General features: G+C 47.0%; 1 protein-coding gene across 2 annotated transcripts in view; it reads right to left on the reverse strand.

Moving 5' to 3' along the window:
- Positions 1-16,508, reverse strand: part of CHD1L (chromodomain helicase DNA binding protein 1 like) — a 392,592-nt gene that overhangs the window by 32,641 nt on the left and 343,443 nt on the right. The window contains exon 24 of one of the 2 annotated variants that reach the window (XM_086934085.1): positions 5,794-5,875. In XM_086934085.1, the coding sequence (XP_086790211.1) occupies positions 5,794-5,875 (82 nt within the window). The remainder of the gene's footprint in view (positions 1-5,793; positions 5,876-16,508) is intronic. The other variant, XM_086934086.1, reaches the window with a different exon arrangement.

Here is a 16,508-nt window from a genome sequence, read left to right on the forward strand (position 1 = left end):
TACAGGACAGGGCCACTTGGACCACTGTCAAGGGTATCAGCACTTTTAGAAATAATTACTGTAGCACAAAAATATAACAGTAGAGCATACAACCAGTAATCACTGGTAACAGGACCTCTCTAGCACCACCTGTACTAGGGAGAAAACAACCACCTACACGTCACACTACCTGTAGGGGTGCAAGGATAAAACACATGATGTATCAACATTCAGAGGTGTAAAGGCACATGACGCATAAGTAATACATTCAGCGGTGCAGAATCAATAACCATTACCCCATACTCACAAGTCACCACCTGTGACTGTCCCGGTGTCCCAATGTCAGGGCCTAAACGTGGCAGTTGTCCACTAAGTGCTGGACAACTGGAGCAGGGAAAGTTAGCACAAAGTTGGAGCCTCTCTGGGCTCAAAGAACCACCACTGTGGCACTGGTGAGCCTCTCTCAGGCTCTTAAACAAGAAAGGGTGCTGCTGAGCCTCTCAGGGCTCCAGCAACAAAAGGGTGCAGCCTTGCTAGGCTGTGGGGTCCCCTGCTCTGGGGACCCAAAGCAATGATGCTGGCCACGAGCCTCGCTGGGCTCTAAATCAGCTGGTGCCCCCGGGGCACCTCGTGGCTCCAAAACGTGGAGATGCTCCCTGAGCCCTCAGGCTCGAAACACACGGGCGCTTCTCTTTGGGAGTCCCCCCTCTGGGGACTCGATGTGCTCGTGGGGCGCTCAGAGCCTCTCAGGGCTCTCTACAGCTACCGGCGCGAGGTCGCGCTACAGAGAGGGGGCGGGGCGGACACCGGCAATGTGTCCCGACGCTCCCCCCCTCCTCTGCAGGCAGGCACTCACCGGTCTAGGCGCTGGCTTTCCAGCGGCGGCGGGTCTCTCCCGCTGGTCCCGGGGCTCTCCTCTCCTCTCGGGGAGCCTCGGCAGGCCCTCTCTCGGCTCGGCGAGGGAGGCGGGACTTCCGGGTTAACTCTCCCGGGCCGCGCGGTGATTGGACGACAATCCCTTCACTTCCGGGTCGCCGCGGGCAGCGCGGCGGCTCGCTTTAGGCAGGCAGGCGGGCTCCCAGATGATCCGAGGAGTGGGCTCCCTCGTAGATCAATTAAAACCGGGCAAAGTACCGCGGCAATGAGCGGGGTGGCACCCGCGCCGTCAACTCACCACACGGGGCGATCGGAGGCCGGGTGGGCACCGGCCTCTGCAGACCACAGCGCTCCCAAGCGCTGCAGGCACAAGTAAGCGCTCGTAAGCGCTAAACAGCAACAAAAGCGCTCCCAGGCGCTGGGGGTAAAATCCAGCGCTCTCCAAGCGCTAGGCAGGCGATCTCCACGCTCCCAGCGCTGTAGGGCAGAGAGCAGCGCTCTCAGGCTGCAGGAAAGAAGTCCTCAGTGCTCCCCAGCACTGGAGGACAGGACAGGGCTCCAGCAGGGCTGGAGGCAGGCAGGGGGGGCAAGGCTGGGCCAGAGCCAGCACACTGGGTCTCCAGGCAGGGAGACTCCCCAAGTGGCGGTCCTTCTGGCCCCAGCAGCGGCACAAGCCCCCTCTGGCAGGATTCCAAAAGAAGAACATTTTCAGTGGGGACACAGCCCCTTCTTATACTGACAAATCCTTTGTTACAATGTGCAGGGTGGGGGGAAAACCAGTCGCAGCTGGTTCTGGAGCACTCTTGATGGCCCAACCACCCATTCCTTTCACTGGGGAGGCTAGGGTCATTAGACACACCACAGGGGGGCGGAGCCAGCATTGTGTGGGGAAAACCCAGCCCATCCAGGACACAGGTACACTCCTCCCACACATCACTCATGCTAATCTCCCACTCACCACCGGGCAGACCCATCCAGACTTCCTGGAGCCTGGCATGCCAGCCAGCTCCAGCCAATCACGCTCCAGCACCCTCACTGTACACATATCTCAATGTCCAGAAGTAGCACTTCCCAACTAGACACATACATGCCGCAGACACCATCTTGCAGCATTCACTCTCACGAGTTCAGGCATACCAAACTCGAGCCTGCACTCCCCACGCATCAGGAACTACCAGGGATCCACACATTCCCCATGCATTCCTATGGGAGGGCAGGCCAGACATATTACACGCACGCACTTTCACTCTGGGATTCAGGGGAAAGTGCGCAGAGACCCAAAAATCACTAACACAGGGTCACAAATAAGGCAAAAAGTCTAGGGGTGAACCTGCCCTGCGGGCCAAGTCCAACAGTGTTGCTCAGTAATGCTGTGTGTGTGCATTGTGTCAGTTATCTTGTGTGTTGGTGCGCCTGTGTGAGTGTTGTGTGAAGGTCTCTTTGTACTATTGATGATTTCTAAGTTTTGGTTTGAGTGACTGACTATCATTGTAGCTCTGTGAGCACGTTTGTTGTGTGTTTCTATGTGCACCAAATAGTGTGTTGGTGTGTGGGCGTGTCTGTCATCCTTTGTGTGTTGTGTAGCGCCGCATGGCAGTACTGCTAGGTGGTAGGGTGTCTACATTGCTGAGTATTGCTGTGTGAGGGAGCGTTTTGCCACTGACAGTTACGCAGTGTGTTGGTGCGCCTGTCTGTGTTGTGTGGCTCTCTCTTTGTACCAGGGAGGCTGCTGGTGTGTTGCTGTGTAGTTTTTTACGCACGTGACGCTGCTTTTGTGGCGTGTCTCTTGTGGACACGCGAGGCTTTGGGTGTGTGTTGCCGTGTCTGGGAGGCGTTGCACGTCGGTATTGCTGTGCGTGGGTGTGTTGGTGCCTCTCTGTCAGCCGGCGGTGCCGTCTCCCTGCCAGCGCCTCTGTTATTTATTGTTTATTTATGAGGCGCTCCTGCAGCTGGGGCAACCGCCCGAGCCCGCCGTGGTGCGTCGGCATCTGCTGCTGCTGCACGCGGCCTTATTCCTCTCTCCTTTTATCCTTCTCACATTTCCGTTTTCTTCGGCGGATGCCGTTTATCTTTGATGCATCTTTTCCCCTCGGGAGTCTCTGTGTGCTGCAGAGCTTCGCCTCACCCCACCCCGCCTTCCTCTCATTTTCCATTTCTCATTCCTTATATTTCAGCCTCTGGCTCCAGTACAGAATCCATCCATCCATCCACCATTTCACTTATCCATCCATCCATCCATCCATCCCCACCTCAATACCCCAGTTTCTCTCTCTCCCTTTCCACCATCCCTCTCTCATCCTTTGTCTCTCTATCCAACATCTTTCTCCTCCACTCTCGCTCTTTCTGACTCCCTCTCCATTCCTTCTTTTGTGTTATATTTTCCCTCTCCTTCTCTCTCCGCCGTCTTCTGCATCATCCTTAGTCTGTCGCCCCCTGGGCCCGCCCCTTTCTCTCGCCCACACCTCCATCACCGTTTCTCTATTCGTAGCCATGTTCTTCTCACTACTTTCTCTGCCTCGGAGCTGCCTCCTTCTCCCACCTCTCTTGCTCCCCATCAATCACGCTCTCTTTAGCAGCGCCCCCACTTCCCCTCTTTCTACCCATCTTGTTAAATTATTCCCCCTCTCTCCCCTACCCCGCATCTTTCTCTCGTTTACCCTTCCTCCCACTTCCTCTGTCTCTCACTTCGTTTTGCGCTTTTCTCTCTCCCTGTCTCCCTTTTTCTCTCTTTTCAGTCTCTTCACCCCTCCTTCATTCCTGTCTTTCTGTCAGGCAGTCATGGGACACGCAGGCTGACAAAACAACAATCTGACTCAGTGAGACTCTGACAGGGTCCCACAGTCAGAGAAAAGACAGGAAGATGGAAGGGCAGACTCACAGCAACAGTCAGAGGTAGGCAACATCAGACAGTCGTGGACACACCGACCACACAAGAACAACGTGACTTCGTGACACAGGCAGGCAGGGTCACAATGTCATAGAAGAGGCAGGAAGAAAGTTACGGGTTCACATCTCCTCAAAATCAGTTCAGCCTTCTATGCTTACAGGGGTCAGTACATGGAGCGCCATTATAGCTACTAAGCTTAACTAACATCAGATATTTAATATGCAGGAAAATGCTCCAAAGTGTTTCTATTAAAAAAGGCACTACAGTTACTGTTTTTATTCCCCTCAGATCCCACTTCACCCACAACCTATTAGTAATTCAGTGCTTAATTTGTAAATAAAAAAGTGCCGAGTCCAAAGCATTGCTTACCAGGCCACTGCAGGGGACGCCTTTCCTTTCTGTTGTGCCATATAAGTGTGTTTGTGTGCCTGAATCTTGTTTTGTAAGTGGCTCTATGTGTGGGTGGCTCTGGCTGTGTGAGGGTGGCTCTGTGTAGGTGGCTCTATGTGAATGACTGTGGGTGGCTCTGTATGTGTGTGTGGGTGGCTTTGTGTGTGGCTCTGTGTGGGTGTAAATGCAATAGGTCATGCATTTGCGAGCGATTAAGCTATTGGCATTGTAAATGACAATGCTATTTATTTATGGTTTAAAAAAAAGTCATGAGCAATGCCAATAGCTCTACCTTTAATAATGCCGAGACCATTGCATTGTAAATGCTTGTTGGAATTCAGTTCCAGTTCTGAGTGCAGGCCGCTCTACTGTATTTCCTCCCCCACGTTTTTCTCCTCTGCACCAGTTTTCGTTTTGCCGCTTCTGGTATTAGGGGGCTTCAAAGTAGGTTTGGGCGGCATCCTTGATTGTAGGCAAGCACCCCCGCACAGGTAAGCTGACAACCCCGGAAAGGCGGGAGGGAGCCGCCACACAAATACTCGGGTGAAGCCAAGGCAGAGAAAATGAGTTATCATACACACAAGAAAGCTCCCTGCGTTACTGAGTGAAACCGCCGGCATAGGCGTGTAGTTGACGCACGGCACTTCTCCTCCCAACACAGCCGCCAACTTCCCAAAAGAAACTCTCGGCAGATTAGCAGCAAAGCCAGTCTGTGCTGCAGCTGTTAGATTCAGGTAGAGCAGAGCTTCCAAGAGCGAAATCCGGATTACAGCCTGATGCGCGAACACCTTAGATTTCCACCTCCATTTCCAACCGGGGAGCAGGGAGCAAGCACCTTACTCGGCCACCGCAGCGGCCGCCATCTTGCCTCTGCTCACAGCACCAGTCATTCCCACCCAACAAACAAAAGGTAGATACAGAGATGGCTCTCTGCTGAAAACTAGAGGCCCCTGATCATTCACATTCCCAAGGTGGCCTCTCCCACCCACTAATGACACATCCATTACAACTGTGACACCCGGGCGGAGAAGGAAGAGTGACCTACCAACTGACAGGCTGGCGCTAGTCTGCCACCACATGAGGTCCGGAGCCATCTGTTACTAGATCTGGACAGAGTCAGAGAGGTAACCTTGGTGCTGGGTATGCAGGTCGGGGAGGACGTGCGAGGCCATGAGCCCAAGAAACATCAAAACCATCTCACTGAGACACAGGAGTGAGCCTTAAATGTAGGAATCATATCCCGAATGCCATGGACTCGCTGTGGAACAGAATGAGGACTTTTCCTCATTCCAACAGAGGTATTGGGCAAGACTTTAAACAGTGACTCTACAGTAATACATATTTGAAATGGGCCCTATTCTTTATGGTTTTAATTTCTCACATGTCTAGTCTTCACAAAATGTGTTTTTCAAAACTTGTGGGAATAGAAATGTTTTGACTGCAGAACGAAAGTGGCGACTTACACATTCCAATATACAGCCCTCTTTAGTCTGTATGCAAAAATAATTATTTGAATCCCCGCTGAACCACTTGTTTCAAATTCACAAGAACCAGAAACAGAAAACATAGCAACAAAAATCAGAACAAGGCAACAGAGCAGAAATGTTAAATTACTGAATGAAATAAAAATATATAGCTGTTTTACAACGTGGTTGAATTACCTCTCCTTGACTCAAGTTCTCCACGTTTGCCACAACGTGAGTTGTCTCCTTGGTAACGTCTGGATCTACATTTCCATCATATGTACAACATGTTAAGGTAAAAATTATGCAAACCTAGAAACATAACGATTCTTGGTACAGGTATGCTTAATATAATATTTATTTAAAAAACTATCAGGAACAATCTCATCATGAAAGGCTCCCTTAAATTGCGTAGTGGCAATGAAACATGCATATTATGTATATGGCATTGATGACATAGGAATCTTAAAAAGAGCATACTCTTCATAAAACCTTGTTTATTCTATAAAGGGCCACTCAACAGTGATTAAATATTTTAAGTAAACACAGGTATTTTAAGATTGCTTTACAAAGCAGCAGCGAGGTAATGCTATATTGCACTGATTCTAAAACATTTTGGAACCATGCCCTAATTTTTAGAACGACAAACATTTGCTACCCACCTAGCTTTAATGGATAGGGGGCGGGACTCATTTTTTTCAGTATTAACAGCAATTGTTTGTTAAGGTTACAACATTGACCACACTCTTCGATATTGGTCTATGGCAAAGATATTTATCGGCCTACAAAAGTTGTAGATGGGGATTTGCACTGGGGCTGGAACACTTTTCAAGGTGGGGTGCGGCCCATGCCATAAGTGTACAAAAGATCACAAGACTTCTGAAAAATCTTGGTGTTGAACCAGTGATTTTAGCAAATTTTAGAAACCCCATCTGCAGCAGAGTATGAGGATAGGCCTTATAACCTTTTCTATGTTAAACTGAGGCTAAATGGTACAATTTGGAATGATATAGCCTTGATTCATCTAAGTCGAAATGCATCACTTTTCGTGACGAAAACAAAACTACATTGGAGAGTAACCTGCTATGGTGTTAGCTCGCTTTGCTTCCTGCCCAGGTACCACCCAAAGAACATTTATGATATGCAAGCAGGAAAGTGGACCTGCACAGCATTACCACCCAACGCGAGCTGGGTGTTCATTCTGGCTTTTATTTTCCTGTGAGATAGACAAACAAACAGACACACACACACCACTTTACTAATCCTAAAGAACCAAGCACTGAATGATGCTGTTGATGATTATTATAATAACAATGTATGTGCTATTTTATAGTTTTACGAAAAATAAAGTAGGACATTTAATTTTATTGTTTACTTTTAACGTTTTTTTAACTGAAATAAAAGTAATATTTGGGAGTCAATACAGGTACTGTGGTTATGTTTCCTTACATGTGCTCCTGTGGTCCCTTCACCTTTAGATTTGCTCTACTGATCCTTGAGCAGGGAAATTGTTTGTGTGTCTTGCGCTTGGTTGACTTTTGCCGTCTGCTTATTTAATAACTAACCCCTACTTTGGCATTCAGGGACTACATACGTCCAGGAAGTCATAGGGAGTGGTGACTTACCGTCAACGTTGCATTCTGCTGATTGCCTCACATTTGGATTGGTACTAATCATTGTTACCATATTCAAGCTACTCATGTTCCTGCTGTCATGAGTCGGTGGGGGCTGGGTGCAAATACTTATAAGTCAGTGACTGCAAAGATGTGCTGAAGTATAATTCACTGTGGTTTATGCTAGAGGGTTAATTTTGAAAATAACCTTTTTTTAGCAGCACATTGAGGCGTACTAGATATTACAACATTATCAGCTAGCATCTACTCTTTAGAAACTTTATTGGGGGTTTTCCCAAGATTGATTTAAAACTGACATACTTATTGTGTGTTGTACAGGAAGTGCCTTGTTAAAACACAAAATATAATTTATATACTGCATTACTAGCGGATATACAGAGTTTATAGTGCTCTTCATAGTGTTGTGGGGGAGACCCTGGGGACCCATATCACCAAGTTTCGTATCTGAAACACAAGTATTCTTGGTGGGAGTGGGCATTCTGTGTCACAGACAAAGGGATGGTGAAATGCAAAGCAACTGAAGCGCCAATCGGAAAGGCGAAAACACCAAAAATAGTTAGGACTACAGGTGACAGCTGCACAATGTCCAAAATAGAGGACCTAACTAGAGTGGTGATGTCTACGTTGGCTGAGAAGGCTAAGCTCGGCAAAGTACCAACTGCAAAAATAACATTGCTCTATGCAAGGGGGTAGGGCCTGACAATGTGCTTGAGTGTCAGGGACCCTTCCCCGAGTAGGTCCACCCACCGACATAATTGCAGGGGCTACTGCACAGACATCCGCCAATCTCCACAGAGAGAAAGCAAGTCATACTCCAACGAGATCAGGGAAAAAAGGAAGGGTGCACCCTTGGAATTATTTGCACAAATAGATGCACACCTTTGGCAGATAAGGAGCCAATAAGCACAGCACATAACAGCACAGCATAGTCCCAGGGGCAAATCCAAGTGATCCCAGTCCAGCAACTCAAGGGCCAACACCAATGATAGAGAAGACCTAGGCGGGAGTAGAGATAGTCCAACCTCTGAAACCCATGTACAGATGCAATGATGCAAGAATGAGCACACTGTCAGAGAGAATTCATATCTTCACCACCAAAGTCTTGTGTCTAAAGGGCTTAGCCAGTTCCCTGATGGCACAATTAAAGGGCCGACGGGAACCACCTTGTGGTATAATGGCTGGAGAGGGGGATACGCGAGCCAAACAACTTCACTCACAAAATCAAAGACACACATCTAGGTATACTAGAACATTGTCCATCATAACAACCACGCCATAAGCCTATTGGCAAAGGACGCATGATATTTATCATAGCACCCAGAGTGCCACAGCAATACATGCTACATAATTACCAGATGGGAAATTAATGCATGCCAAGTAGCACGACTCAATAGAGGGAAAACTCAGACTTAAAAAATAGCCAACACACAAATAAAACTAGTAAACATAAGATTGTATCTAACAAATGTCCCAATGTTTAGGCAATCAAGCTAAGAAGCCGGGGATGCCCTTAAAATAATGGTTTCCATTGGATTAGACATAATTGCCAATGTTTGTCGGTCGGGCGATCAGACATAGTGTTATAAAATGGGAATAGGAATAATCGCACAATCGCCCTTTCTGTTATTGACAAAACAATAGTGGATGGCCTGATTGCAATAGATCTAAGATCTAGTGCAATGTTAAAATCGACTATTAGGTTTAAGCTGTAGACACTATTCTCTGATTCAGATCACTCAATGAGAACCACCATGCTCTGACCAGTGAAGCAACCCACGGCCAAAACATGGCGAACCCTGAGGCGGTAGATTGACTAATCCAACCAACTCTAGCTGATATCAGCACCATAAAACCATTATATGATCAGGGTCAAAATCTGTAGGGAGTGCTAGCTGTAAATGTGGACAGGACCACGAACCAAGTAGCACGGAGCAACGGAAGTGGGAAGTCAAATATCACTACTGATACTGAATCTCCCTAGAACTTCTCACTCAGAGCTCTTCATCTTGAACTTGTGGGACGTGGCAGGGTTTAAATGTAAGTTATTAGATCCTCACTGGCATAAGTATATTGATCGATTCCATCTGTCCCTCTTTCAGGAGACTCGGCTAATACATCCACCACATAAACTAGGTTGCAAAACATTTCTCGTTAACGCAATTCCCTCATCAAGTGGTAGACCATCAGGGGGGCGGGTTCTATCCATTAAAATTGCACTAAATGCTTATGTTAGCATGTACCATATAGATATCCTAGGAGTAAGCTTAAGCACAAAAAATAAAACTCTATTGTATCTATTTAATGTGTATATCAGACCAAATAGAAGCAACTTTTGAGTCACAGACAGTGCTCTTAAAAATATAGCCCCCAAAGGGACAATTATTATAGGTCTTTAATTGTACATATGAGCCAATAAATGGCCTGAAATCATAAATGGAAAATAAGGACATGGTGAGAGGCATTCTCCAATTAAAGGCAGGCCCACCAGTCCCATGCACGGTTGCAACTATGCATTTGGTATATTTCACGTTAGAACGCGGTCTGAGGGCATGCAATGGCAGGATTAGCTCTGATAACATCAATAACACCTGCTTATATACATTCAAATGGGACACTGGCCGATCAAAGTTAAACTATGTTCTACATATTATAACAACATGGAATAGGATAGTCGCCTTTAAAATCGATAATGGAGAAGACAGTGATCATCTTCCAATATGCATAGAAATGCTAGGCTGTCTCTCAGAAACAAGATCAATAGGTAGGGATTGACTGTCAGTACAATCGACAATTGGGAACAACTGCAGGACCGTTAAATGGCTTCGCATACTGAATAATCTAGAGACCCAAGCCAATACTGATAATGCCTTCTCTGAAGTGGTAGGCCCACATGGTGTTCCCACTGCCATAGGAATGCAAATTATGGATATACATCAGTCATTGGCAACAAATCTAAGGCCATACTTAACTAAATTGCCAAACACAAAAAACAGACAAGGGGGAGGAAGAGATCCCTTGTGCACTAGGGAATGCAAAGAGGCTAAGAAGCTCTTACCTAAAGTCCTGAAGACAGTAAACGCATTAGTGGTAAGAGAGGCCAGGGCTAGTTATAAAAGAGCACTACTTTTGGCACAAAGGAGATAGGAGGAGACAATTTGGAATGACCTATTCCAAGCGGCAAAGTCCAAAGACCACACTACATTTTGGAAAATATCTGCCTATGAAAGCAAAGAAGCAACTACTTCCAAGGAGCTTATTTGGATCCTGCCACTTGGATTCGACATTTCACTAAATTCTATTCTGAACCGATGGAGTATTCCCAAGACCCACAACGACTCGAGAATGGCTGCATAAATAGACACAGGGCATATACGACCCACTTCAGTCTAGAAGAAACGGAAGAGGCAATTGATATTTTCTGGCTTGGATAAAATCCCAGGAGATTTGCTTATACACGATAAATGAGTTTGGGTTCCCTATGTAAATTTGATTAGTAACGCAGCAGCATCAGGAACACCAGTCCCTTCCACATGGAAAGAGGCTGATATAGTCCCAATTTACAAGAACGGGAGCAAGCACAAATTGGGAAACTACAGGCCAATCAGCCTTAAAGATGCAATGCGAAAAATCTATGACAGGCAAGTCCTGAATAAATTGAATGATTGGATGTACGATAACAAAATCCTTGCAACCTACCAGGCGGAGTTTAGGACCCGTACTTGAACAATCAATTACATTTTCAGGCAATTATGCATCCTGTGGAAATACATCAAAATAAGGGGCGGGCACAAGTACTTTTCATTCATAGACTTAAGGGCAGCATTCAATCTTGTTCCAAGAGGGCCATTATGGGCCTCTTTAAAGAACCTGGTGGTAGCTGCAACTACACCAAAGTCTGTTGGGTTCCGCATGCCGACCTTATTGAATCAATCCTTATTAACAGAGGAGTGAAGCAGGGGTGTGTACTTGCAACTACCATGTCCTCACTCTATATTAATGATGTTGTTGACCTCCTCAAGTAGTGTAGTCACGACTCTCCAAAGATCTGTGGAATCCCTGTCCATTTGTTACTTTTTGCAGATGATACCATTTTGGTCTCACAGACGCCAACGGGTCTCCAAAATTTACTAGATACCTTCAGCGCATACTGTGCTATAAAGGGACTAGAAATAAACAGCAGTAAGACCAAGAACATGGCTATAAAATCCCACAGGTCTTTTAGGAAAAACATTGCAGTAGGCAAGCAAAAATTAGAGCACGTATCAAATTTCAATTACTTGGGTACTACATTGGATTCTAGATTAACATGGACCCCACAAATAAACTACGCAAAAGCGGCCCCTGTAATTGGCTCAAGGGGTATCACTAAGAAATATCCAACATCTACAACAAAAACGATTACACAGGCCTTGGAGATTTACAAACATAAGGCTCAATCAGCATCCATATATGGTGCCAAGTTGTAGGGCATAGCCCAAAACAACTCATTCTGTGCGAAATTAAGTTCATGAGCGGTCTACTAGGTTTACCATCATCAACACCACTAACACCCATGTTTAACTATTTGAATGTCAAACAAGCAGAGCATATAGTAGTTCTGAGGCACATGCCCTATTGAATGAGATTGTGGGCAACTAACAAATGAGTATATTACAGAGATTGCCTTAGGGAATTGTTCGAATTTGACAGAGCTGTAACTTTACCCTGGTTCCGACATATCCAGACCGTGTTTAGCAAACTTGGCCTACTATCCTATTGGAGCGAATGGCAAACATTATTCCTGAGTTCCAAGTAACAATTGAAGCAAGTATACTGGGAGTATGGATTAGTTACTTACCTGTAATCCTAGTTCTCTTCCAGGGGTATCCTCATCAAATATTCCCGCCCATGCGCGGGACCCCGGAAACAATATATTATATGTGCCCCACATATACATATACATATATATATAAATTATATATATATAAAAATAAGCAATTGCAGCCAAATAAAACAGTAGAGCTGGAATATGCTGTGAAGAATTTCAACCATACATGTGTATTAGCATTAGAAACATGAGAAACAACACCAATGCTTGTTTAGAAACTGTTTTAATGCTTAGAAAGCAGTAGAAATTCTTATAACACACTGTAAGCATATACAGCTCCCAGGCTGCATTGCAAATACCCAGTCTAAAAAGACTGAAAAGCTAACCCTGTAGCTGCATGTACCAAAACTGACGCTGTGCCTTTAAGGCACCTCTGCCCCTAGCTTCCCATCATGCCTCAGGGGTTACAGTTAGGTCAGTTGTTCTTTTCGGAGACTGAAAACCAAACCATGGTAATAACAGGTTAAAACATCTCCTATTTAATAAACAAAGTCCTTTGCCCGGGGAGGCGGGAGGGTTGCTTATGACTTTGATGAGGATACCCCTGGAAGAGAACTAGGATTACAGGTAAGTAACTAATCCTTCTCTTCCAGGGGATCCTCATCAATAGTCATAAGCATTAGAATAGAGTAGCGAGCCTCACCTCATCCCTGCGGGCAAAGTAATCAACAGGTAACATTCATAGTCTTAGGCCCAAAAGTAGGCCTTATTCTACCCAAATAGGTTTCTCAAGGAGGCTTGCCCTACTTGAGAGTCCGCTCTGGAATCAGACTCTAGGCAATAATGCCTTGTAAAGGTATGGACTGATTTCCATGTCGCAGCCTTGCAAATTTCTGACATGGGAATGTCATGTAAAAATGCTATTGTGGCTGCCTTCCCTCTAGTGGAATGAGCTTTGGGTGATTGTAACAAAGGTTTGCCAGCCAGCTGGTATGCTAGTTTGATACATGAGACAATCCATCTGGAGATGGACCTTTTGGCTGCTGCAAACCCGGTTCTCATTGAACCATAATTGACAAAGAGTTGGTCTGTCTTTCTGGTGCCCTTCGTTCTTTCTAGGTAAAACTTTAGCACCCGTTTAAGATCTAACGAGTGCAACGACCTCTCAGCTGGGGTCGATGGGTTAGGAAAGAACGAAGGAAGGGTAATCGTTTGGGTTATATGAAAATCCGATACCACTTTTGGAAGGAAAGATGGGTGAGCCCTCATTACCACTCTGTTGTGGTGAAACACAGTGTAAGGTTCCTTGGTGCAGAGTGCTTGAATCTCGCTAACCCTGCGAGCAGAGGTTATTGCCACCAAGAAGGCCGCCTTACAAGTGAGATGCTGCAAGGAGGCCTTGTGTATAGGCTCAAACGGTGTAGACATCAGCCTGGAGAGAACCAGGTTCAACTCCCAGGGAGGAGAAGGATTTCTCACAGGGGGATAGACCTTCTTCAATCCCTGAAGGAAATCCTTAACCACTGGGACCTGAAAAAACGATGTTTGTGTAGGTGATTTTCTGTACGCTACTAAGGCAGATAGGTGAACCCTAATAGAAGCGTATTTCAACCCTGATGTCGCTAAGTAAAGGAGGTATGGGAGGACTACCTCTTCTTGTCCTTTGGTGGGATCAAAGCCATGGTCCTTACACCAAATGAAAAATCTCTTCCACTTGAACGCATAAGACGCCCTCGTGGAAGGTCTCTTTGCCTCTCTTAAAATATTCATACATTCTGGAGGCAAATTTAAGAGTCCGTATTGCAAGACCTCAGGAGCCATGCAGTCAGGTTCAGCGACGGGAGGTTGGGATGCAGGATCCTCCCGTTCATTTTGCTCAACAGGTCTGGCCTGCACGGCAGACGTCTGTGTGGACACAGCGACAGATGTAATAGGTCTGGATACCACCATTGTCGCAGCCAATCCGGAGCAAGTAGGATCATGTACATGCTCGATCTGATGAGCTTGGCCACCACCTTCGGAATCAGTGCCAGAGGAGGAAACGCATAGGCGAACATTCCTGTCCACTCCAGCAGGAGAGCGTTCCCTTGTGTCCCTGGCCGGTGGAACCTGGACGCGAAGGCGTGGCATTTGGCGTTTTCGTCGTCCGCGAATAAATCTATGTCTGGACGGCCCCAGCAACGGAAGAGTTCTTCGACTACTTCGTCGTTTAGCACCCAGTCTGGCTGATCTTCGAAGTGCCTGCTGAGTGCGTCCGCTTTTGTGTTTAGCTTGCCTGGAAGGTGTACTGCCACCACCGACAGTCCCCGAGCCAGAAGCCAGTGCCAGATTGTCTGGGCATCCTGAGACAGAGGGCGAGACCGAGTTCCTCCCTGCTTGTTCAGATAGAACATAGTTGTAGTGTTGTCCGTCTGAACCAGGAATTTGTCCGTTGTGATTGCTGGAAGGAACGCTTTGAGCGCCAGATGCACTGCTCGAAGTTCCAGCATGTTGATGTGGTATGTCTGAAGGTTGGTCGACCAGCGACCCTGAATCTGAAGATGACCCATGTGAGCACCCCAACCTTCCAGAGATGCGTCCGTTACCACAGATAGCGAAGGAAGAGGTTGCTGAAAAGGGACTCCCTGCAAGACATTCCGAGGGCGAGTCCACCACTGTATTGAGGTCAGTGCTGCTTGAGATAGGATGATTCGATCCTCCCAATCTCCAGTCGCTTGGTCCCACTGATCTTCCACAGACTCTTGTAGAGGTCGCATCCTCAACCTGGCGTTTGGAATTAGGAAGATGCAGGACGCCATGGAGCCCAGTAGAGACGCTACTTCTCGCACCTTTGGACGAGGAAACTGAAGTAACTTTCTGCATTTCTGCCCCATGGAAGATAGTCTCTCCTGCGAAGGAAACGCTCTTCCTAAATTTGTGTCTAGAACTGCTCCCAGATAGTGGATAGTTTGCGTGGGATGAAGGACTGACTTTTCTGTGTTCACGTGGAGCCCAAGCCTGTGCAGTTGTTGAAGACACAGATGACAGCCTTTGGTGGCTTGACGAGGGGACGGACTCTTCAGGAGCCAGTCGTCTAGATATGGGTACACAAAAAGACCTTTTTTGTGTAGACATGCCGCTACCACTGCCATGCACTTGGTGAACACTCTTGGTGCGGACTTTAGTCCGAACGGAAGTACTTTGTACTGGTAATGCTTGTTCCCTACCAGAAACCTCAAGTACTTCCGATGACCTGGTGTTATAGGAATGTGGAAGTACGCGTCCTGTAAATCCACCGAACACATCCAATCTCCAATCTGTAGATGAGGACATATCTGATGAAGTGCCAGCATGCGGAACTTCTCTTTGACCACCACCTTGTTGAGGGTTCGAAGATCCAAAATCGGTCTTAACTTGTCCTCTTGGTCTCTTTTGGGGACTAGAAAATACCTTGAGTACACTCCTCTCCCCCTTTGGGGTGGGGGTACCTCTTCGATTGCGTTTTTCTTTAAGAGGACGCTCACCTCCCTTTTGAGGAGGTTTAGATGGTACGAGCGAGTCTTTTTTGGAGGAATCGGTTGTGGTCTCTTCCGGAAACGTAGCGCATATCCATTGCGCAGTATATTCAGCACCCACTGATCTTTTGTGATGCTGACCCACTCTGCCAGGTGTTGCGAAGCACTTCCTCCCACTGGAGTGGGTAACGGAGCCAGAGGAAGCCACTGCTCAGGCTTTGCCTCCTCTAGGCGTGGTTGAGGACTGATGATGTCCGCCTCTGCCTCTGCCCGATTTTCCTCCTCTGAATTGTGTCTTCCCTTGTGGCTTGTTCTGAGACCATGGAGGGGTTTGAACCCTCTGTTGGCCTCCCCGGTTCTTGTTGGTCTTGAAGCGTCGCTTGAACGGCTCTTTCTTCTTCTCCAGACCAACCGCCTTCACTGTGTCCAATTCGGTTTTCATGCGGGTCATTTCCTGATCAGCATGTTCCCCAAAGAGTGAAGATCCTGAGAAGGGCAGATTGAGGATGCGTTGCTGGGCATCTGGTTTGAGACCAGTTAAACGCAACCAAGAAGATCTCCTCGCACATACCCCATGTGAGTAGGCATGTCCTGCTAGAAGGGCGTTATCTGCAGATGAACTAATCATTTGGTTTGCCACCAAACAGCCCTCCGTCACTGTTTCCTCAAAGTCCTTCTGGTCCTCCTTGGGCAATTTCTCTTTGAATCGTTCCATGGAGTCCCACAGAGCTCTATCGTACCTGCCGAGAAGTGCTGATGCACTAGAGACTTTCAGGGATGAGGCTGCTGTGCTGCACACTCTGCGTCCCCAAGAATCTTGAGTCTTGCTGTCCTTGTCAGGAGGAACTGAAGAAGAAGGAGCGACTGTGTGATTCTTCTTCGCTGAGGCTACGATAACTGAGTCCGCCGCAGGCTCTCCTTTAACAAAGATTGGATCTGAGTCGGCCGGCCTGTACTTTTTCTGGATACGTGCCGGTA

The sequence above is a fragment of the Lissotriton vulgaris genome, chromosome 8 (genome assembly GCF_964263255.1).
Source record: "Lissotriton vulgaris chromosome 8, aLisVul1.2, whole genome shotgun sequence".
Classification (NCBI taxonomy): Eukaryota; Metazoa; Chordata; class Amphibia; order Caudata; family Salamandridae; genus Lissotriton; species Lissotriton vulgaris.